General features: G+C 42.5%; 1 protein-coding gene across 1 annotated transcript in view; it reads left to right on the top strand.

Annotated features, from left to right (window-relative positions):
* Window positions 1-2,998: 2,998 nt before the first annotated feature.
* Window positions 2,999-24,543, top strand: part of LOC117513619 (sodium/myo-inositol cotransporter-like) — a 91,846-nt gene continuing 70,301 nt past the window's right edge. Inside the window, exons 1-3 of the mRNA XM_034173844.1 lie at window positions 2,999-3,220; window positions 6,470-6,930; window positions 16,390-16,585. Of these exons, the coding sequence (XP_034029735.1) occupies window positions 3,045-3,220; window positions 6,470-6,930; window positions 16,390-16,585 (833 nt within the window). The 5' untranslated portion in view covers window positions 2,999-3,044. The remainder of the gene's footprint in view (window positions 3,221-6,469; window positions 6,931-16,389; window positions 16,586-24,543) is intronic.

The following is a 24,543-nucleotide window of genomic DNA, read 5'->3' as shown; positions in this document are numbered from 1 at the left end:
ATGGTGCGGCGAGAGGGAAGCTCGTATGCGGTGTTGTTAGTGGATATTCTTAGAACATCTCGCAGGCCCAGGTCATCCACAATATTGATTGGTCTACAAGCTGTAGCTACCCACTTGGCGATTGCCTCAACTAGTTTTTTCTTTTTGTTTGTCTGCTATTCCTCCACAAGTTGAATCCAGTGTAGTTTGATGAAACCTCGACGTTGCATTGAATGATTTGCCAAATTCGACAGAGTGGATTGCATTGAGGTGGTACCTGAGACTTGTATAGCTTCGGTGAAATGCAAATTCTGCATTGCAATGATTACAGACAACTTTGCTTTTCTCCAGTGCGCCATCCTTAGAACTTTGTACAGAAAATGTCAATTCAAAAGTTTGGCGTCTTTCTGCATTTTGTTTTGTTGTGCATTGCATAGCCTGTACTTTTCTCGATCCTCGTGTCATTTTCTGTGTGAACTCAGCTATCAGCAGGAAGCAGCAACATAAGCTCACTCCTGACTGACGCTTTCAAAATAAAAGGCAACGAACAACAGTCATAAAAGGCAAAAAAAAAAAAAAAACCCGCAGCGTTAAGGGGAGGAACAAAATTGTCAGCGATAATGACCTCAATAATTAATGCAACGTTAGCACGTTAACGTTACCCAGCCCTAGTTTGAATACATCAAAATACTAGAAGAGGTCATGTTGCCTTATGCCGAAGAGGAAATGGGTGTTTCATGTTTATTTATGGTGTCATGAGCTGGCAAAACGGTTCTACCGTCATTCCTCCAACAGAGTTTTGATGGTGAACATGCCATAATATGTGTATAAGGGGGGTGCCAACTCATGCAGCTGAGTTGAGGGTGCCACGCCGAGCCCCTAACATGCACAATGACACATTGACTCGCAGTGACAGACAGTGCTTTCGGGTTGATTGCGCAATGTCCACTTCCACTTGAATGGATGCGTGCCACATACATGTTGCATATCGACAGTTCCTTTACGCTCCCTGAATGGGATCCAGTGGAGGGGCACATACACGGCACAAGTGGGACATACCGGCAGGAGCTGACATGCCTGATCCATTTTGGGGTTCCCCCAACCATGGAGCCACTCATAGGATGTGTTCCTACAGTGGGGTCCGTCCTGCATCCACCACAGAAATCATCCAATCCAGCACGTGGATCCAGCCACATCTCAGACCCAGAGGAAAAGAAAATCAGTTGGTCAGAAAAACTACACTTAAGGAATAATTTGTTAGCATTAAGCAACAGGAAAGCAGAAGAAATACTAAGGTGATTGCCGACCACTCGCCCTAAGCTTCACTAACAGACCCAGACTTTAGATAAAGTGGAGGCAGAGACCTATCCTTTATAATCTATCAATAAACATTGTACACAACTGCTTGTTGCCCTTATTTGTAGGTCATCTGGCCACCAGGTGATGTGGGGGACAGCATTACATATCAGACTATAATCTCTTATCATTGTTTAGGGCCTGTTCACACACAGCACGAATAAGTACCAATCAGGACGAATCACAGCGAAATAGCATGAATAAGTGAACCCCGAAAGCCTCGAGCCGATATTGGGAGGGACACATGGTTGGGCAGGCATGAACGATCCTGCTGCGACGGCTTCATGCACGCGCGTGCATGAACACAGTACAAGCAGAGGGAACTTGTTGCACCACATCAAAATGAAAACCACACACCATTAAAAAACACAGCAAATTCCAATATTTAATCCCTCTTATTGAGCGGACAAGTATAATCGTCTGTGCCTCTGTATATGACCCACACACACAGACGTACACACTGTAAAAAAAAAAAAACAAATAGTTGAGAATACTTCAAATTTGCAGGCAAAAGTCTTAGTGCAGACTGTTGCCTGCAAATCTGAAGTATTCTCAGCTATTTTTTTTTACAGTGCAGTCATGAAATTACTTGAATGAAGCAGTGCGCTTTTATTATGTCCATATAAATAATTACTACAATAACTACATACACAATTACATGACAAATAGCTAAAATGAATGATCACATAACACAGAAACAGGGAGTGTCACTTTGTTCTGTGCACTGAATGGACAGGGGGCATGTCTTTACACAGCAGCAGTTGTTGAGATCTCTGGACCTGTTCACAGCCAGAGAACACGTATCGTGTTTTGAAGGACATGACATTCCAACTCCACACCGTGAGGCCCATGTGTGTGCCTGCTGTCGTCACGTGAAAATACTTAAAACGTATATCCTTTTTGCGAAAGGCTGCAGCGAGCACACAGAGTGCACAGTGACAGCCTGTGCCAGGTGAAACGGACCGTCAGATTATGTGTACACTCAGTGATCTGATTGCCACGTCACCCACGTGTGAGCTCGACAAAACATAAGGTTCACATCATTTTCAAACTCATCAAACCATTCCATGACATTTCATGCCCTTCATTCTTTGTGTTTCTGTACTAATTTTTTTCATTATTTCATTTACTTCTCACCTGTCTCCATCATGTCTGTAATACAGAATGTGTCTTCAGAGACTACATATAATGTGGATGTAACCGATATTGTTAAACTGTAATATTCACACTTTGATCCTTACAGAGGTTTTGTGCTGTTGTTGGTTTGGTTTGACTGGTCACTGTATATGTTTATTTAAATATAAGATATCGTTTACGTGTCTGTTTTGTGTTTGTTGCAGGATGAAGAATGCAGTCTGAACACGACTATATTGTGCCACCATTCTGTAAGATGACAGGTCGTTGTTTCCCAAAGTTGACACTGACTATAAAAGAACATTAAGTTAGTGAAAAGATTTTGCCATAATCCACTGCTGACAGAAGAAAGCTTTTAAGATTTTTTGTTATATCTCAGAGAATAAAGCTTTGCAGCACAGCTCACCCACTTTTTTAAACATTAAAATTAGAATAGAGCATTTCTTCAGTTAAACATGTAAACGTTATCATATTAAAATACTGCTAACACAACACATTTTACTGAAAGCAAATTGAAGTAAATTACTAAAGTGAAAAGACCTTTCATCTGGAAACAATCTGCACGGGCAATAAACATGGCCAGTGCTGTTTCCATGGAAGTAGCAGACTTTGCTGTTGTAGCAATCTACTTCATCTTGGTGTTAATGATTGGCTTCTTGGCAATGCGGAGAGCCAATCGGAACACAGTGAAAGGCTACTTCCTTGCCAATCATACTATCAATCAATCAATCAATCAATTTTTTTTTATATAGCGCCAAATCACAACAAACAGTTGCCCCAAGGCGCTTTATATTGTAAGGCCAGGCCATACAATAATGATGTAAAACCCCAACGGTCAAAACGACCCCCTGTGAGCAAGCACTTGGCTACAGTGGGAAGGAAAAACTCCCTTTTAACAGGAAGAAACCTCCAGCAGAACCAGGCTCAGGGAGGGGCAGTCTTCTGCTGGGACTGGTTGGAGCTGAGGGAGAGAACCAGGAAAAAGACATGCTGTGGAGGGGAGCAGAGATCGATCACTAATGATTAAATGCAGAGTGGTGCATACAGAGCAAAAAGAGAAAGAAACAGTGCATCATGGGAACCCCCCAGCAGTCTACGTCTATAGCAGCATAACTAAGGGATGGTTCAGGGTCACCTGATCCAGCCCTAACTATAAGCTTTAGCAAAAAGGAAAGTTTTAAGCCTAATCTTAAAAGTAGAGAGGGTGTCTGTCTCCCTGATCTGAATTGGGAGCTGGTTCCACAGGAGAGGAGCCTGAAAGCTGAAGGCTCTGCCTCCCATTCTACTCTTACAAACCCTAGGAACTACAAGTAAGCCTGCAGTCTGAGAGCGAAGCGCTCTATTGGGGTGATATGGTACTACGAGGTCCCTAAGATAAGATGGGACCTGATTATTCAAAACCTTATAAGTAAGAAGAAGAATTTTAAATTCTATTCTAGAATTAACAGGAAGCCAATGAAGAGAGGCCAATATGGGTGAGATATGCTCTCTCCTTCTAGTCCCCGTCAGCACTCTAGCTGCAGCATTTTGAATTAACTGAAGGCTTTTTAGGGAACTTTTAGGACAACCTGATAATAATGAATTACAATAGTCCAGCCTAGAGGAAATAAATGCATGAATTAGTTTTTCAGCATCACTCTGAGACAAGACCTTTCTGATTTTAGAGATATTGCGTAAATGCAAAAAAGCAGTCCTACATATTTGTTTAATATGCGCTTTGAATGACATATCCTGATCAAAAATGACTCCAAGATTTCTCACAGTATTACTAGAGGTCAGGGTAATGCCATCCAGAGTAAGGATCTGGTTAGACACCATGTTTCTAAGATTTGTGGGGCCAAGTACAATAACTTCAGTTTTATCTGAGTTTAAAAGCAGGAAATTAGAGGTCATCCATGTCTTTATGTCTGTAAGACAATCCTGCAGTTTAGCTAATTGGTGTGTGTCCTCTGGCTTCATGGATAGATAAAGCTGGGTATCATCTGCGTAACAATGAAAATTTAAGCAATACCGTCTAATAATACTGCCTAAGGGAAGCATATATAAAGTGAATAAAATTGGTCCTAGCACAGAACCTTGTGGAACTCCATAATTAACTTTAGTCTGTGAAGAAGATTCCCCATTTACATGAACAAATTGTAATCTATTAGACAAATATGATTCAAACCACCGCAGCGCAGTGCCTTTAATACCTATGGCATGCTCTAATCTCTGTAATAAAATTTTATGGTCAACAGTATCAAAAGCAGCACTGAGGTCTAACAGAACAAGCACAGAGATGAGTCCACTGTCCGAGGCCATAAGAAGATCATTTGTAACCTTCACTAATGCTGTTTCTGTACTATGATGAATTCTAAAACCTGACTGAAACTCTTCAAATAGACCATTCCTCTGCAGATGATCAGTTAGCTGTTTTACAACTACCCTTTCAAGAATTTTTGAGAGAAAAGGAAGGTTGGAGATTGGCCTATAATTAGCTAAGATAGCTGGGTCAAGTGATGGCTTTTTAAGTAATGGTTTAATTACTGCCACCTTAAAAGCCTGTGGTACATAGCCAACTAACAAAGATAGATTGATCATATTTAAGATCGAAGCATTAAATAATGGTAGGGCTTCCTTGAGCAGCCTGGTAGGAATGGGGTCTAATAAACATGTTGATGGTTTGGATGAAGTAACTAATGAAAATAACTCAGACAGAACAATCGGAGAGAAAGAGTCTAACCAAATACCGGCATCACTGAAAGCAGCCAAAGATAACAATATGTCTTTGGGATGGTTATGAGTAATTTTTTCTCTAATAGTTAAAATTTTGTTAGCAAAGAAAGTCATGAACTCATTACTAGTTAAAGATAATGGAATACTCAGCTCAATAGAGCTCTGACTCTTTGTCAGCCTGGCTACAGTGCTGAAAAGAAACCTGGGGTTGTTCTTATTTTCTTCAATTAGTGATGAGTAGAAAGATGTCCTAGCTTTACGGAGGGCTTTTTTTATAGAGCAACAGACTCTTTTTCCAGGCTAAGTGAAGATCTTCTAAATTAGTGAGACGCCATTTCCTCTCCAACGTACGGGTTATCTGCTTTAAGCTACGAGTTTGAGAGTTATACCATGGAGTCAGACACTTCTGATTTAAAGCTCTCTTTTTCAGAGGAGCTACAGCATCCAAAGTTGTCTTCAATGAGGATGTAAAACTATTGACGAGATACTCTATCTCCCTTACAGAGTTTAGGTAGCTACTCTGCACTGTGTTGTTATATGGCATTAGAGAACATAAAGAAGGAATCATATCCTTAAACCTAGTTACAGCGCTTTCTGAAAGACTTCTAGTGTAATGAAACTTATTCCCTACTGCTGGGTAGTCCATCAGAGTAAATGTAAATGTTATTAAAAATGATCAGACAGAAGGGAGTTTTCAGGGAATACTGTTAAGTCTTCTATTTCCATACCATAAGTCAGAACAAGATCTAAGATATGATTAAAGTGGTGGGTGGACTCATTTACTTTTTGAGCAAAGCCAATAGAGTCTAATAATAGATTAAATGCAGTGTTGAGGCTGTCATTCTCAGCATCTGTGTGGATGTTAAAATCGCCCACTATAATTATCTTATCTGAGCTAAGCACTAAGTCAGACAAAAGGTCTGAAAATTCACAGAGAAACTCACAGTAACGACCAGGTGGACGATAGATAATAACAAATAAAACTGGTTTTTGGGACTTCCAATTTGGATGGACAAGACTAAGAGACAAGCTTTCAAATGAATTAAAGCTCTGTCTGGGTTTTTGATTAATTAATAAGCTGGAATGGAAGATTGCTGCTAATCCACCGCCCCGGCCCGTGCTACGAGCATTCTGACAGTTAGTGTGACTCGGGGGTGTTGACTCATTTAAACTAACATATTCATCCTGCTGTAACCAGGTTTCTGTTAGGCAGAATAAATCAATATGTTGATCAATTATTATATCATTTACCAACAGGGACTTAGACTTACTATGAACTGGGCAGCAACATAGGAAGTGAGCATTTCATTGGACTGGCTGGATCAGGTGCTGCTATCGGGCTCAGTGTGGCTGCATGGGAACTCAACGCTGTGCTGTTGCTCCAGCTGTTAGGGTGGATATTTATCCCTGTCTATATTCATTCTGGAGTTTATACCATGCCAGAATTCCTGGACAGACGGTATGGTGGGAGACGATTACAGTTGTATTTCGCCATTTTATCTCTCTTGGTCTACATACTTACCAAGTTGTCCGTGGCCCTCTATGCTGGTGCCTTGTTCATACAGGAGTCTTTAGGGTGGAACCTCTACCTGTCAATCATCCTGCTCATTGCCATGACTGGTCTTCTGACAGTGACTGGAGGTCTGGTTGCTGTCATCTACACAGACACAGTCCAGGCTGTCATTATGGTTGTTGGAGCACTTTGTCTAGCGGCCATCAGCTTCTTCAAAGTGGGAGGACTAGAAGGTCATTGCTTACACTTGTGCATTACTATGTGAGCTAAGAAAAACAACCCCTTTGCAGCCCCGCAGAAGTAAACCAAACCAACTTAATCAGGCTCCTCCTGCCAGCCATATGCTGCATGATAATATGATATGAATGTACAATACCAGGGTTCTAGCCCCAGTGGGCGGCGCCGGGCAGCCCCGCCTGGTACTGCAAATTTCCGCCCAGCTCTCACGTTCAAATTGGCTGTGCCACCCAACACAGAATTTCTGAAAAATGAACTGAAATGTTGCTGAAAATGTACCAACTCGGTTGTATTTCAAGCTTATAGCTTCATAGTTTTGCAATTTTAAACCAATAATTAAAGTAATAAGTAATATATTTCTCATTTTCTTCGCATCAAATCACAAACAACAGAGATCAGACAGTCAGCGCGATCTGTGGCCACAGAGCTGTGAATGGGAGCAGCTGGAAAACGTCTCTGCTCCGCTCTGAGCTGACGGGAAAAAAAAATTGACGCCGCCAAGAAAGTCCTCCAGAGGTCACATTCAGAAATTTAGTTTATTTTACAGTTGAAAGGCTTTGTGTTTCCAAAAAGCTCTGAGTTTGTAAACAGTAGACGCTTAAGAAAGAGAGAGAGAGAGTGAGAGACAGCATCAGTGAAAGGAAAGTAAAACTGATTCAGAAAGTTTTTCATTTAACCCTATTCAAGACTTTAGTGAGCACAATATGGACGAAGCAATTGCCATGGGACCCCAAAAGTCCTGAATAGGGTTAAAACAGCAGGTTTGACAATTAGGTGTTATATTTTTAAAAAAGAAAAAGTAATGCAATCCCACTCAAATTGTTGAAAAAAACAAAATTTGCCAGGATGACAGAAAAACTGCCTGCTTCACTCGATTAAAAACTACTGCGTGTCATTTTTAAAGAAGGTAGTAAATGTGCCGAGACTTGAGGATGCATGGCACAGAATGTGGGAGGGCACAAAATGCAGACTTGAGGACAAGGTGTTAGAAGTAGAAAATAATCTTTATCATTTTCACAAGCAGGGGTACAGTACATGGGAAGGCAGGCAACGAAGCAGAGGTTCAGATAAGTGCTAGGCAAAAATGTGGTTGAGAGACAAGTTGGGTTCAAAAACACTGCGAGATACTGTATCATAGGCTGAGGCAAAAACCAGGTCTGGTAAACAAAGCAAGGACGAAACACAATGAGGCAAAAACAAGACAAAAAGCAAAAGGCTGGAATGTGGATAAAAGGATCATGATGAACTGGCAGGGGAGTGGAGAAAGTGAAGGGCTTAAATACACAGGTGCTGTAATTAGGGTAACAAGGTGCATGTGTGGAAAAATGTTATAGAAGGGAGGCGTGGTCAGGTGAATCCAAGAAGAGGGAAGAGATGCAAGAGTGAGGGAGTGATACATGAAGACAGTGACAAAGATTTATCAGGCAGGTGCAAGAGTGTAAGTGAACGAAATCAATGACTATAAAGGTAGCAAACTAAACACATGGCTAAAGTCTAAAAGATAATAAACATAGCAAAGTAACCTATGGATAAACAGCATAACAGAAAACAAAACCCGAGACAAACAATGTACAGAACAGCAAAGAAATGAAACAACTAAAGACTACATTTTAAGAAGCAGAAAATTAAACAAGAAATGAAAGCAAAACACTAAACCACATGAGTAAAGTATGAGAAAGAGAAAATACAAAATAAACAGAAAACAAAATCAGAGACTACAGAATACTGAACAGAAAATAAATGATAAATTCAGAACAAAACTAATGACTAGAATAATGAACTGCGGGAAGGGAAAATAGAACTGACACCACCCTGGGGCTGAAACCTGATCAAATGCTATGTTCATTAAATATTAATGTGTTGTTAATATTTTCAATATGTTAATATGTTATTTAATTTATTAACTTAGACTTTGACAGAAACATGCAAAAAGAACTTTGATCTTACAAATATTACAACATAAATATAACTTTTTGTTTATTATTCTTGCATTCAGTGCATCTAAAACCACCCAAAATTAGTTAAAATAAGGCTTGCCGAGAATGTTTTAGTGGTATAAAACCCTATAGCTTCGGGGAGCCACAGAAGCTATAAGCCGCAATCATATACTTTACCTGCCACTAAAATGGTCCTAGCTAAAATCCTGTACAGTACATACATCAAAATAGACAACACAGAACACACACCATATCAAATTATTGTGTTACAGTCATGTATGCTGGTGAGATCAGCATACAAGCAGCAGTTCAACAATGTTCAAAAACCCTGAGATGCAACCGGTACCATATTTTACATGTTATATTATAATACGTTAGGTATGCAATTACATACATGTTATTAGATGTGTGACTGGAGGACCTTTGTGGCCAGGACGGCAGTGGGATTGAACCACGGACTGCTCAAACTAAAGACCAGAACTCTACCAGGTCAGCCAAAGGGGAATTCCCCGTTAGCCAAGCTAGCGGGAACATCTTTTCAATCCGGACCTTGCTACAGATTGTGGCGACCCCTTACAGGACGCCAAGGAGAGACTCTCAAACTTGGGTAAAAAGGAGAGGCAGAGACATGGTTGCAAGTTGCAATAATTCAAAATTTTATTTCTAAATATATAAAATTAACAACAGATTGTTTATAATTAAGAATGATCACAAGATAAAAGGAACTCTAAACAACCTGGTGTCCACTGCACCAGACGACCTGGGTATATTGCAGGTGTCTAAGTTAGCTATCAGAGGGCATCCGTTAGCATGGTCCGATGCAGTACCAAACAACACTAAAGCAATGTAAAGAAAAGCAGCAGCGGTCCTGTGCAGCTGATCACAGAACTGCTGTCCACCCCAGGAATCTACCATGACATTACGAGTTATTAAACTGCTGAGAAGCTATAATATGTGCATTGCGAATGTGTAGTGCTACTTACCAGTAAGAGAGCTGTTTGGTCACAGGAAGGGAGGGAGGAGTACCACAGTTGATGACGTCGTGGTAACAGCCTGTAGATTACGTTTGCCCATGGCACAATATTACAGGTTTACCGTATGCTGTAACGTTACAAACATGATGGTGAGCTATAGCCTCTTTTAGCCTTCTTTCAGGCAGTGCGATTACAGCAACATACCTGAGTTGCGGAAAGTAAGGCACGTAGCCAGGTGGCACAAGGAAGGAGGCTGGCAGCTAGCTGCATGTTGACGTGCTGCAGAATTAAATCATTAGCAGCTAACAAACAATGAGGTTGATAAGCAGCATAGCACTGCAACATAAATGAGCACAGAGTGAAGCAAACAACCAGGTGGTGGAAGTGGAGCGGCTAAAGGTGCCTGCGCAATGCTGTACAGAGCCAGGAGGGAGACAGCCACTAAGGCAACTGCTCCTCTTTTTAAAGTACACCCCTAGTGAGGATTGGGTGAACCAAATGACAATCAGGGGAGAGGAGGACACTCTTCCTGCTACATTCTACCCCCGCTTTTTTTATCGTCGCACCCCGACGATGCATCGATTCAGCCTAAAACTAATCCCAAGGTCTAAAGAGTGCAATCATAGCATTGGACACTGGCCCAGAAACACCCACCACCCCATTCACCGCTTCACCCACAGGCTTAGGTAGACGGTTCCTGTTGAAGTGTTGGCCTGCTGTTAACCATGCAGTTCGTGTAATTGCTCCCCCACTGGCATTCACAGGCACAGTTTGTGGAATTGCCAATGGGGCAGATGGCAAGTCTGCCATCTCAGGAGCAGGAGGAACTAAAGGCACCTGCTCCAAAAGAACTGCGCAGCCCTGCAAAGGCTGCAATGGTGAGGTGCTTGGAGTCACTGCAGCCATGTGACTAGGGGTCCCATGAGGAATCTCGTGCGTTACCACAAACAAATCACTTTCTGGCAGTTCCTCCTCCAGAAGTTCTCCTTCAGGAGGAAGGGGACCAAGGTCAGCAGGGGTACCAACTCCAGCCACCACCTTCAACAGGGTTCGTCTTCTGCAGGGGCAATAGTATACACTGAGCCCCTGTCTTTTGGTGCTTTTAGGACTTGATACAAAACAGAATCCCAGAAATCCTGAATTTTATTATGGCCCTTTTACACTAAAGTCCCACAGTAACACCAACTGCCCCTTCTGCAAGGGAACATGCCGGACCTGCTGATTGTAGTTGTTCCATCGACACTCCGCTGCCACCCTCAACCTCTCTCTGGCACCCCATGTGCAAATGGGCTTGGTGCTCCTGGATCCATTCAGAGACACCACTCCTAACTGGATCTTGGACATGGCCCAACATAAAATCAGCTGGGAGCCTAGGCTCTTGTCCAAACCTTAAAAAGAATGGAGATTCACCAGTTGACTGATGGGAAGTGGTGTTATATGAGAAAAGTAGTTGAGGTAGACAGGAGTGTTACTCACATTTCTGAGAAACGGGCAGAGTACGCAGCAGGTTGTGGAGGGTTCGATTGAACCGTTCACACTGCCCCATTGCCAGCTGGATGTTATGGCATTGTAAGGGACTGTTCAATGCCATATAGACTGCAAAGCTGCTGGATCAGTCAAAGTTATGACCCTGGTCAGACTGAATATGAGCGGGGACCCCAAACTTAAAAAAAACATTCCGTGACTAAAACTTGTGCCACCATAGGTGCACATTGGTTACGTGTGGGAATGGCCAGTGTTTATTTACCAAAAACATCCATCATAATGAGGACATTCTCAAGAACTGTATTAGTAGGTTCCAGCACCGTAAGGTCCATGGCTAAGATCTCATTTGGCCAAGATGCAAGCAGGTGCCCCATAAAGCTGAGAGCAGCTGATTGGGTGTTTTTGGCAACCTGGCACCTATCACAGGACTGGCACCACTGTGCCATGTCAGAGGACATGCCTGGCCAGTAGCAGCATAGACACAATAGCTCTAAGGTCCTCTCAACACCTTGGTGACCATGTCTCTGGTGTACTTCAGTTAGCACCTCTTCTTTCAATGCCACAGGCAACAACAGCCGCAAAACCCCCTCGGCGCTATCGGGGTGAAAGGCCCGCCGATACAGCATGCCACTCTTCTCCACCAGGCGGTCCCACTGGCGGAGCAGGACCAGTGCAGGGTGAGGGAGTTCTTTGCACTCTGCATGAGTTGGGTGCCGCTTCTGCACCAAAAAAGCCAAGAGTTCCTGGATGACAGGGTCAGCCTGTTGGAGTCTGGAGAGGTCACGGGGAGCATAATGAGGCAGAGCAACAACAGCACCCTGAACCGCTTCAGCTGCACTAGGTTGCAGTGCTTGCTGTAAGGGTACAGGAATGGATGTGCCAGAGAGCATAGCTTCCAGGTCCGATGGACCAGGAGGGTGCTGATGGGACAATGCATCAGCGTTCCTGTTAACCCTACTGGTTCGATAATGGATGTCAAAATTGAACTGCGTGAGTTGGGCTGCCCAGCGTTGTTCTGTGGCACCGAGCTTAGCAGAGGAAAGGTGACTCAATGGACTGTTCTCAGTGTAGACCACACACTTATGACCAAGCAGATATTCTCTAAATTTTTCAGTCATGGCCCACTTGAGCACCAAGAACTCCAACTTCATGGAGCTATAATTTTCCATATTCCATATAACAGTGGAGGAAAAGACCATGATGTCATCCAGGTAAAGCAGCAATCACTGGCACTGCTGATCACCGAAAATCCTCTGCATTAATCTCTGGAAGGTGCTCGGAGCATTACAGAGCCTGAAGGGCATACAGTCCCACTCAAACAAGCCATGTACAAAATGGCATTTTGGCTCGATCTTCCTTTGCAACAAGAACCTGATTGTATCCGCTGGTAACATCCACGGTCTAAAACCAGTGAGCCCCAGTCAGAGCATCCAGAGACTCCTCGATGCGAGGCAGAGGGAAAGCATCCTTCATGGTTTTACTGTTTAATTGCCTGTAATCAACACACATGCGGAGGCTACCACCCTTCTTTTTGACAAGCATGATGGGGGATGCATATGGGCTGCTGCTCTCCCTAATCACCCCCAACAGAAAAAAATACATTAGTATTTAGTAGATCCTCCTTTTGCAGAAATAACAGCCTGTAGATGCTTCCTATAGCTTCCAATGAGAGTCTGGATTCTGGTTGAAGGTATTTTGGACTATTCTTCTTTACAAAACATCTTGGACAACCCGCTTAAAATCACACCACAGATTTTCAATAATATTCAGGTCTGGGGGTAGAGGTACGTGTTCCTCTGCATGAATGCCTTAGTAGATTTTGAGCAATGTTTAGGGTCATTGTTGAAAGATCCAGCGCCGGCGCAACTTCAACTTTGTCACTGATTCATGAACATTGTTCTCAAGAATCTGCTGATAATGACTGGAATCCATGTGTCTCTCAACTTTAACAAGATTCCCAGTACCTGCACTGGCCACACAGCCACACAGCATGATGGAACCACCTCCAACTTTTACTGTAGGTAACAAGCATTTTTCTTGGAATGCTGTGTTCTTTTTCAGCCATACATACCACCCCTTGTTATGTCCAAATAACTCAATTTTAGTTTCATCAGTCCACAACACCTTATTCCAAAATGAAGCTGGCTTGTCCAAATGTAGGGCTGGGTATCAATCAAAAATTTTTGATACCGGTACCAATTCCAATCCCTTCACTTCGACACCAGTTCCTGAATGTTACTTTTTTCAATACCAATTTATAAGATCAATTCTAACAAAAAGAAAATTACATTACACATCGTACAAATCTTGAGTTTTATTTTTCAGCTTTGGTAATTTTCTATTTCAAGCAGTTTTCTTACAGAAAAAATAAAGAACAAATAATTTCCAGTGCAAAAGAATACTTGAAAACACTGTAGTTTTTGTCAAAAGCATTTCCTTTCAGACATTTTGGCAGGATTGTCTCTCCATACCTATGAGCTGAACTCAGCCTGCTGCTGCACGTCAGTGCAGGACATCTCATTTGGAGAGGAAAAAAAGGTTTTGATTGATTGTAGTTTATTGTTTGTATTAAAATGTTTGGAAAGAGGTGTCATTTGATTCGCTTTGAAGTTATTAATTCCGATCAGAGTCTAGCTTTCTAACATGACGGCAGGGAGCAGCGCAGCGTTTAATGCTGTGAGAACCGAAAGGAGGATGATTTTCATTTCGTTTCTTTCTCAAAACAAGACAGGAGTCTCAGTTAGTGACTTTAATCCGCACAAAAGTGACTCATGATTGGCATATTTTAATGGCTCTGAGAGGAGTTAAGAAGCGCTTCTGAAAGGCAGTGAAGCAAAGAACTGAAGCAGCGGGTTGGAACAGTGCTTCATTGCTTCAAATCGATGCACGTTGTTGGTACTCACAGATGAAGTAGAGTCCAGAGGTGGAGATTTTGAATCAGGCTGCTCATGCTGTGTAGCGTCCACAGGCAGATTTGAATGCTGAAAGGAGAACGGCTGTCAACCGCTCTTCTTGCATGTGATTAACCTCTGGGTACCAACATTTGCATCGAAAGATGAGGCATGTTTCGACACTCGGTACTACTGAAGTATTTTGGTCAGTGCCACAAAAAAAAAAAAAAACAAAGTTCAGCACCCAGCCCTATCCAAATGTGCTTCAGCATACCTCGAGCAACTCTGTTTGTGGCATGTACGCAGAAAAGGCTTCCTCTGCATTACAGCATCATACAGCATCTCTTTGTGCATTATTCACCTATACAGCGCACTTTGCACAGAGACACTATCTGCAGCAAGATCATGTTGTAGGTCTTTGGAGCAGGTCTGTGGGTTGACTATGACTGTTCTCGCCATCCTTCGCTTCAGCTAATCGAAGATTTTTCTTGGCCTGCCACTTCGAGTCTTATCTAGTACTGTGCCTGCGGCCTTCCGTTTCCTCACTATGTTCCTCACAGTGGAAACTGACAGCTGAAATCTCTGAGATAGCTTTTTGTATTCTTCCCCTAAACCATGATGTTGAACAATCGTTGTTTTCAGGTCATTTAAGAGTCCTTTAGAGGCTTCCATGTTGCCACTCATTAGAAGAGATGCAAAGAGGGGAAACATTTGCAAATGGCCACCTAAATACCCTTTGTCATGATTGGATTCACCTGTGTAAGGAGGTCAAGGGACAATGAGCTTATCAAACCAATTTGTGTTCCAGTAATTAGTGCTAAATGTATTCAAATCAATGAAATGACAAGGGTGCCCAAATTTATGCACTGTTGGGAAGGTGTCATGACACGGACCCACAACAGGGGGCGCTAAGCAACGGACAATGGATAAGCCAACCAGTAACAATTTAATGTTGTGGAAACACACAACGGAATACAGACAGAGATATGGATTGCCAATGATACACCAGGTGACATGTGGGCAGGCTCGAAGATAGAAGACCTCTGGTGAGAGAAGAGCTGATTCCCACACAGCTTCCACCACCAGCGGGCCTGAAGAACACCGGAGCCGCCAAGTCCCGAGTCCCCAGGTGGCCTCTGCCTTCGGCTGTCGACCCTGGTACTGCTGGCAGAGAACAGAGAAAATCCAGGTGAGTGTGAATCCGCACACTCAGTAGTCCACTCACAATCAATGTTCTCCAAGGAGGGAGCACCTCCACCTCCAATCACACACTCGTGCAGCTCCTGTGTAACCACTTATCTGCTACGGAGCGTGATGCGAAGTCGTCGCGGTCACACCCTTCTCCAGCTCCGATAAGAACACCACAGGGCAAGCGGCTGCAAGGAAGAGTTACGTTAGCAGAGAAATTTACCACAGAGAAGATTACCTCTTGGTTGCTGATTTCTCGGCGGGGAGGTGGAGTTGTAGTCCGGCTTTTATGGTGATGTGGTGACTGAGTGACAGCTGGTGCAGATGATGAATGACAGCTGTCACTCTCCGTTGCTCCGACACCCTCTCGTGCTTGAAGCCCGCACTCCAAGCAGAGCGCCATCTGGTGGTGGTGGGCCAGCAGTACCTCCTCTTCTGGCGGCCCACACAACATGCACCTGCCTAATTTTGCTTAAATAATTGCACAATTTCTGTAAATAATAGAAACTCCATTTCACTTATCAAATATCAGTGTGTTCGTCTGCTATATGATATATTTAACTGAAATCTCTGATCCAGACAACCAATGATTTATAAATGAAAATCATGAAAATTATCAGGGGTGCCCAAACCTTTGCATACAACTGTAAAATGTGACCTCATTATATACTTACTTCTCTCTCACTCAGTTTCTGCATCAACCACAGATGCATCAACCTGTGCAGTGCTGTGCAACTCCTGCTCCTCATTCACTGCACTGAAATGCACACCATAATGTATACACTTTGCTTTGTTGTCCTGTGATATTCGCGTACATTACGTTTGGCCTATTTTGTTGGTTTGGTTTAGTTTGGGGTGGGGAAGCTGTAAAAGAGGTGGTTCTTGATTCCATAATAAACTGAATTAATACTACAGCATAATTTAAAATAATCACATCATGTTGTCCTTTTCCTAAACATGTTCTTCTATCTCTTTTTAAGGGGTGAAAGCCAAGTACATGGAAGCTACTCCAAACATCACATCCATCTTGCTGTCATCACCCAACCTGACCTTGTCTGAATCTTGCCATGACCACCTACACCCAAACCCAAATGCATTGAAGATACTTGGAGGCCCAGCCGATCCAAACATGCCTTGGCCAGGATTCTTACTGGGCCAGATTCCTTGCTCCATTTGGTACTTTCCCAAGATCTTGCACGCCACATGTGTAGTCTCAATATAAGGTATTAGGCTTTTATATGTTTTATTATTTGAAGACATCAAATTTTTTAAAAATATTAGACTCCTCTAAAAAATAAAATAATTATATATATATATATATATATATGAGGGCTGTCCGTAAAGTATAGGTCCTTTTTATTTTTTTCAAAAACTATATGGATTTCATTTATATGTTTTTACGTCAGACATGCTTGAACCCTCGTGCGCATGCGTGAGTTTTTCCACGCCTGTCGGTGACGTCATTCGCCTGTGAGCACTCCTTGTGGGAGGAGTCGTCCAGCCCCTCGTCGGAATTCCTTTGTCTGAGAAGTTGCTGAGAGACTGGCGCTTTGTTTGATCAAAATTTTTTCTAAACCTGTGAGACACATCGAAGTGGACATGGTTCGAAAAATTAAGCTGGTTTTCAGTGAAAATTTTAACAGCTGATGAGAGATTTTGAGGTGATTCTGTCGCTTTAAGGACTTTTCACGGTGCGAGACGTCGTGCAGCGCTCTCAGGCAGCGTCATCAGCCTGTTTCAAGCTTAAAACCTACACATTTCAGGCTCTATTGATCCAGGACGTTGTGAGAGAACAGAGACGTTTCAGAAGAAGTCGGTTTCAGCATTTTATCCGGATATTCCACTGTTAAAGGAGATTTTTTTAATGAAAGATGTGCGGACGGGTCCGCGCGTCGGGATGCAGCCGACGCAGCGCGGCGGCACAGGAAAAACACCTCCGTGTTGATAACCATTTGTTAAAATCCAGTTGGCTTTTGATGGCTTTCAGTGGAGTGAGTATATGAGAAATTGTTTATCAGCTGGAGATGTTCCAACTTGTCCTCAAGGCTTCCAACAGAGGTGTTTTTCCCGTGACGGAGCGTCGCGGCGGCTGCGAGCCGACGCTGCAATCCGCCCGCACGTCTTTCATTAAAAAAATCTCCTTTAACAGTGGAATATCCGGATAAAATGCTGAAACGGACTTCTTCTGAAACTTCTCTGTTCTCTCACGATGTCCTGGATCAACAGAGCCTGAAATGTGGAGGTTTTAAGCTTGAAACAGGCTGATGACGCTGCCTGAGAGAGCTGCGCGACATCTCGCACCGTGAAAAGTCCTTAAAGCGACAGAATCACCTCAAAATCTCTCATCAGCTGTTAAAATTTTCACTGAAGACCAGCTTAATTTTTCAAACCATGTCCACTTCGATGTGTCTCACAGGTTTAGAAAAAATTTTGATCAAACAAAGCGCCAGTCTCTCAGCAACTTCTCAGACAAAGGAATTCCGACGAGGGGCTGGACGACTCCTCCCACAAGGAGTGCTCACAGGCGAATGACGTCACCGACAGGCGTGGAAAAACTCACGCATGCGCACGAGGGTTCAAGCATGTCTGACGTAAAAACATATGAATGAAATCCATATAGTTTTTGAAAAAAATAAAAAGGACCTATACTTTACGGACAGACCTCGTATACGAGGTCTATTAGAAAAGTATCCGACCTTTTTTATTTTTTTCAAAAACTACATGGATTTGAATCACGTGCGATTGCATCAGCCAACCTTGAACCCTCCTGCGCATGCGTGAGTTTTTTCACGCCTGTCGGTTGCGTCATTCGCCTGTGGGCAGGCTTTAAGTGAGGAGTGGTCCACCCCTCTCATCAGATTTCTTTTGTCTGGGAACTTCCTGAGAGACTGACGCTTTCTTTGATCAAAATTTTTTCAGAACCTGTGAGGCACATCAAAGTGGACACCATTTGAGAAATTCAGCTGGTTTTCGGTGAAAAATGAGGTGGGCTTCATAGATAATTGGCAAAGCTTCTGGGGAAAACCTGGTCTTGTTAGGAGAGACAGCATCCATCCCACTTTGGATGGAGCAGCTCTCATTTCTGGAAATCTGGCCAATTTTCTTAAATCCTCCAAACCGTGACTATCCAGGGTTGGGACCAGGAAGCAGAGTTGTAGTCTTACACACCTCTCTGCAGCTTCTCTCCCCCTGCCATCCCCTCATTACCCCATCCCCGTAGAGACGGTGCCTGCTCCCAGACCACCAATAACCAGCAAAAATCTATTTAAGCATAAAAATTCAAAAAGAAAAAATAATATAGCACCTTCAACTGCACCACAGACTAAAACAGTTAAATGTGGTCTATTAAACATTAGGTCTCTCTCTTCTAAGTCCCTGTTAGTAAATGATATAATAATTGATCAACATATTGATTTATTCTGCCTTACAGAAACCTGGTTACAGCAGGATGAATATGTTAGTTTAAATGAGTCAACACCCCCAAGTCACACTAACTGCCAGAATGCTCGTAGCCCGGGCCGAGGCGGAGGATTAGCAGCAATCGTCCATTCCAGCTTATTAATTAATCAAAAACCCAGACAGAGCTTTAATTCATTTGAAAGCTTGACTCTTAGTCTTGTCCATCCAAATTGGAAGTCCCAAAAAACAGTTTTATTTGTTGTTATCTATCTTCCTCCTGGTCGTTACTGTGAGTTTCTCTGTGAATTTTCAGACCTTTTGTCTGACTTAGTGCTTAGCTCAGATAAGATAATTATAGTGGGCGATTTTAACATCCACACAGATGCTGAGAATGACAGCCTCAACACTGCATTTAATCTATTATTAGACTCAATTGGCTTTGCTCAAAATGTAAATGAGTCCACCCACCACCACTTTAATCATATCTTAGATCTTGTTCTGACTTATGGAATGGAAATTGAAGACTTAACAGTATTCCCTGAAAACTCCCTTCTGTCTGATCATTTCTTAATAACATTTACATTTACTCTGATGGACTACCCAGCAGTGGGGAATAAGTTTCATTACACTAGAAGTCTTTCAGAAAGCGCTGTAACTAGGTTTAAGGATATGATTCCTTCTTTATGTTCTCTAAAGCCATATACCAACACAATGCAGAGTAGCTACCTAAACTCTGTAAGTGAGATAGAGTATCTCCTCAATAATTTTACATCCTCATTGAAGACAACTTTGGATGCTGTAGCTCCTCTGAAAAAGAGAGCTTTAAATCAGAAGTGCCTGACTCCGTGGTATAACTCACAAACTCGCAGCTTAAAGCAGATAACCCGTAAGTTGGAGAGGAAATGGCGTCTCACTAATTTAGAAGATCTTCACTTAGCCTGGAAAAAGAGTCTGTTGCTCTATAAAAAAGCCCTCTGTAAAGCTAGGACATCTTACTACTCATCACTAATTGAAGAAAATAAGAACAACCCCAGGTTTCTTTTCAGCACTGTAGCCAGGCTGACAAAGAGTCAGAGCTCTATTGAGCCGAGTATTCCTTTAACTTTAACTAGTAATGACTTCATGACTTTCTTTGCTAATAAAATTTTAACTATTAGAGAAAAAATTACTCATAACCATCCCAAAGACGTATCGTTATCTTTGGCTGCTTTCAGTAATGCCGGTATTTGGTTAGACTCTTTCTCTCAGATTGTTCTGTCTGAGTTATTTTCATTAGTTACTTCATCCAAACCATCAACATGTCTATTAGACCCCATTCCTACCAGGCTGCTCAAGGAAGCCCTACCATTAATTAATGCTTCAATCTTAAATATGATCAATCTATCTTTATTAGTTGGCTATGTACCATAGGCTTTTAAAAAGCCATCACTTGACCCAGCAATCTTAGCTAATTATAGGCCAATCTCCAACCTTCCTTTTCCCTCAAAAATTCTTGAAAGGGTAGTTGTAAAACAGCTAACTGATCATCTGCGGAGGAATGGTCTATTTGAAGAGTTTCAGTCAGGTTTCAGAATTCATCATAGTACAGAAACAGCATTAGTGAAGGTTACAAATTATCTTCTTATGGCCTCAGACAGTGGACTCATCTCTGTGCTTGTTCTGTTAGACCTCAGTGCTGCTTTTGATACTGTTGACCATAAAATTTTATTACAGAGATTAGAGCATGCCATAGGTATTAAAGGCACTGCGCTGCAGTGGTTTGAATCATATTTATCTAATAGATTACAATTTGTTCATGTAAATGGGGACTCTTCTTCACAGACTAAGGTTCATTATGGAATTCCACAAGGTTCTGTGCTAGGACCAGTTTTATTCACTTTATACATGCTTCCCTTAGGCAGTATTATTAGACGGCATTGCTTAAATTTTCATTGTTATGCAGATGATATCCAGCTTTATCTATCCATGAAGCCAGAGGACACACACCAATTAACTAAACTGCAGGATTGTCTTACAGACATAAAGACATGGATGACCTCTAATTTCCTGCTTTTAAACTCAGATAAAACTGAAGTTATTGTACTTGGCCCCACAAATCTTAGAAACATGGTGTCTAACCCCATCCTTACTCTGGATGGCATTACCCTGACCTCTAGTAATACTGTGAGAAATCTTGGAGTAATTTTTGATCAGGATATGTCATTCAAAGCGCATATTAAACAAATATGTAGGACTGCTTTTTTGCATTTACGCAATATCTCTAAAATTAGAAAGGTCTTGTCTCAGAGTGATGCTGAAAAACTAATTCATGCATTTGTTTCCTCTAGGCTGGACTATTGTAATTCATTATTATTAGGTTGTCCTAAAAGTTCCCTGAAAAGCCTTCAGTTAATTCAAAATGCTGCAGCTAGAGTACTAACAGGGACTAGAAGGAGAGAGCATATCTCACCCATATTGGCCTCTCGTCATTGGCTTCCTGTTAATTCTAGAATAGAATTTAAAATTCTTCTTCTTACTTATAAGGTTTTGAATAATCAGGTCCCATCTTATCTTAGGGACCTCATAGTACCATATCACCCCAATAGAGCACTTCGCTCTCAGACTGCAGGCTTACTTATAGTTCCTAGGGTTTGTAAGAGTAGAATGGGAGGCAGAGCCTTCAGCTTTCAGGCTCCTCTCCTGTGGAACCAGCTCCCAATTCAGATCAGGGAGAAAGACACCCTCTCTACTTTTAAGATTAGGCTTAAAACTTTCCTTTTTGCTAAAGCTTATAGTTAGGGCTGGATCAGGTGACCCTGAACCATCCCTTAGTTATGCTGCTATAGACTTAGACTGCTGGGGGTTCCCATGATGCACTGAGTGTTTCTTTCTCTTTTTGCTCTGTATGCACCACTCTGCATTTAATCATTAGTGATTGATCTCTTCTCCCCTCCACAGCATGTCTTTTTCCTGGTTCTCTCCCTCAGCCCCAACCAATCCCAGCAGAAGACTGCCCCTCCCTGAGCCTGGTTCTGCTGGAGGTTTCTTCCTGTTAAAAGGGAGTTTTTCCTTCCCACTGTCGCCAAGTGCTTGCTCACAGGGGGTCGTTTTGACCGTTAGGGTTTTTACGTAATTATTGTATGGCCTTGCCTTACAATATAAAGCGCCTTGGGGCAACTGTTTGTTGTGATTTGGCGCTATATAAATAAAAATTGATTGATTGATTGAAAATTTTAACAGCTAATGAGAGATTATGGAGTGTTACTTTCGCTTTAAGTACTTCCCACGGAGCGGGACGTCGCGCAGCGCTCCGAGGTGCCATCGTCAGCCTGTTTCGAGCTGAAAACCTCCAAATTTAAGCCTCTGTTGACCCAGGACGTCGTGAGAGAACAGAGAACTTTCAGAAGAGGTCAGGATCAGCAGTTTATCCGGACATTCCACTGTTAAAGGAGATTTTGTAATGAAAGATGTGCGGACGGATTGGCGCATCGGCAGGCAGCCGGCGCGTCGCACCACCACAGGAAAAACACCTCCGTTGGAAGCCTTAACGACAAGTTGGAACATGTCCAGCTGTTAAACAATTTCTCAGATACTCACTCAACTGAAAGCCATGAAAAGCCGCCTGGTTTTTATGTGCGATCTTGTAAAAGGCAGTATTACATTGATTTATTAGGGAAAAAAAGTAAAACAAACATTAAAGGTACTTGGAAGCTCTTAAATGAAATCATCAAAAAATAAAGTTGTCAAAGATAGATAGATACAAATACTGATACAAATGTTATGGAAAAGAAAGCTATAGTAGATCATTTTAATGATTATTTTGCTGTGTGGAAAAAGTGTGTGTGTGTGTGTGTGTGTGTGTGTGTGTGTGTGTGTGTGTGTGTGTGTGTGTGTGTGTGTGTGTGTGTGTGTGTGTGTGTGTGTGTGTGTGTGTGTGTGTGTTAGAGGTTATCAAAGCTAATTTTTTGGTTAGCTGTGCCTACCACTGTTAAAAATACATTAATGACACAAGAAAGTGAAAACACTTATTTCCACTGTGGTCCATTTAAATATCAAATGACAAAACAGAAGGAGAAATAAAATAATAATAATAATTACGGTGTGAGCTCGCTCATAGTACAGGGGGTCCCAATCAGGAAGTGCCAAATTTTGAGTCCACAGTGAAACAGGATATGTCAAAACTTGTTATGTGTCGGACGCAGGACGGAGAACCGACCAGCATTTGAAGGACCCAGTATGAAATAAGCAGAGCACGGTACAAAGGATAACTGAATTTAATAACATAACAGTGATGTGCTACAATATAACAAATGAGTGTGCGGTCTGGCGTGGTGGAATGACGGTGTGCTCCCAGCAGCACAAACGGTCCGGAGCCAGAAACAGTTCGGACCCAAGGACCCCGCCGACACCCCGCAGGTGGCCGCGACAAACCGAGTCTGTGAAAGAAGAAACCATTATGTGAGTCCACACTCCACACACAGAGAGACCACTCAAAGGTGTACATAAACAGCAAACACTTCCTGGCTTAATCACTAATCAGCTTCCCACCCTGCAGGCATGGAACACCCAGTTCACATTCTTCACTGCAGTGGAAGCTGATTAAACGACTAACATAACAGCTCAATATAATAAGGTGTGAGGGACACCACATTTACTGACTGTACTAATGTTAGTCACAAAACCTAAAGTACCTCAGGAAGTGTGCTGACGAGCGTGAGACCTCACCCCCTCCTCTTTCACAGAGCATGCATCAAACCTGGTACGGTCTCTGCATCCATGATGATGAGATGGCTCTCGAGACGACGATCTCACCCGTCTGGTCACAAGGTCGAGTCTCTGGCAAATACACACTGTGTACTCCAGCCTTAAATGCAACCATGCCCCAATCCATGTAGATGCACCACAGCTGTGAGTCCTGACGAGCTGCACATGACCAGCCTCAGGTGATCAGGGTGAGGTCCTGATAGCTCAGCCACACAGCCACTCAGTCCTGAACGCAAGCCACCTGGAAGGAAAAACAAAAGACAGAACAGAAGACAGAAACAAAAGGCAGCCAGGCACCCCCAGCCATACAACAAAAACTTCCTGGTTTGACAATAGAGGAGATCTCGTAGGATCTCACAGGAATTCAGTGGCAAGTTGACACTGACACAGGAAGTGCCAAATTTTGAGTCCACAGTGAAACAAGAAAATGTAGCTAAAATGTTGAACACTTCTGGAGCTACAGCAGAGGATATTAACCTGTTTTTCATTGTGTTGTTTTTGCACTGATATGTTTGTCCTCTGTAAGGTTTTTGTGTAACTTTTTGTTTCTCTCAGTTAAAAAAAAATTAATTAAAAAAAGGAGATATTACATAAATAGTGGAGATTTCATGGGAATTCAGTGGAAAGTCGACACTGAAACCGGAAATGCTAAATTTACAGTCAACACTGAAACCGGAAAATAATTTTGAACACATAAACAGTATCAATCAATCAATCAATTTTTTTATATAGCGCCAAATCACAACAAACAGTTGCCCCAAGGCGCTTTATATTGTAAGGCAAGGCCATACAATAATTATGTAAAACCCCAACGGTCAAAACGACCCCCTGTGAGCAAGCACTTGGCTACAGTGGGAAGGAAAAACTCCCTTTTAACAGGAAGAAACCTCCAGCAGAACCAGGCTCAGGGAGGGGCAGTCTTCTGCTGGGACTGGTTGGGGCTGAGGGAGAGAACCAGGAAAAGACATGCTGTGGAGGGGAGCAGAGATCGA

This window comes from Thalassophryne amazonica, chromosome 1, assembly GCF_902500255.1.
Source record: "Thalassophryne amazonica chromosome 1, fThaAma1.1, whole genome shotgun sequence".
NCBI classification, from domain to species: domain Eukaryota; kingdom Metazoa; phylum Chordata; class Actinopteri; order Batrachoidiformes; family Batrachoididae; genus Thalassophryne; species Thalassophryne amazonica.
Note: the sequence above shows the minus strand (reverse complement) of the source record. Positions and strands in the feature narration are given on the sequence as shown.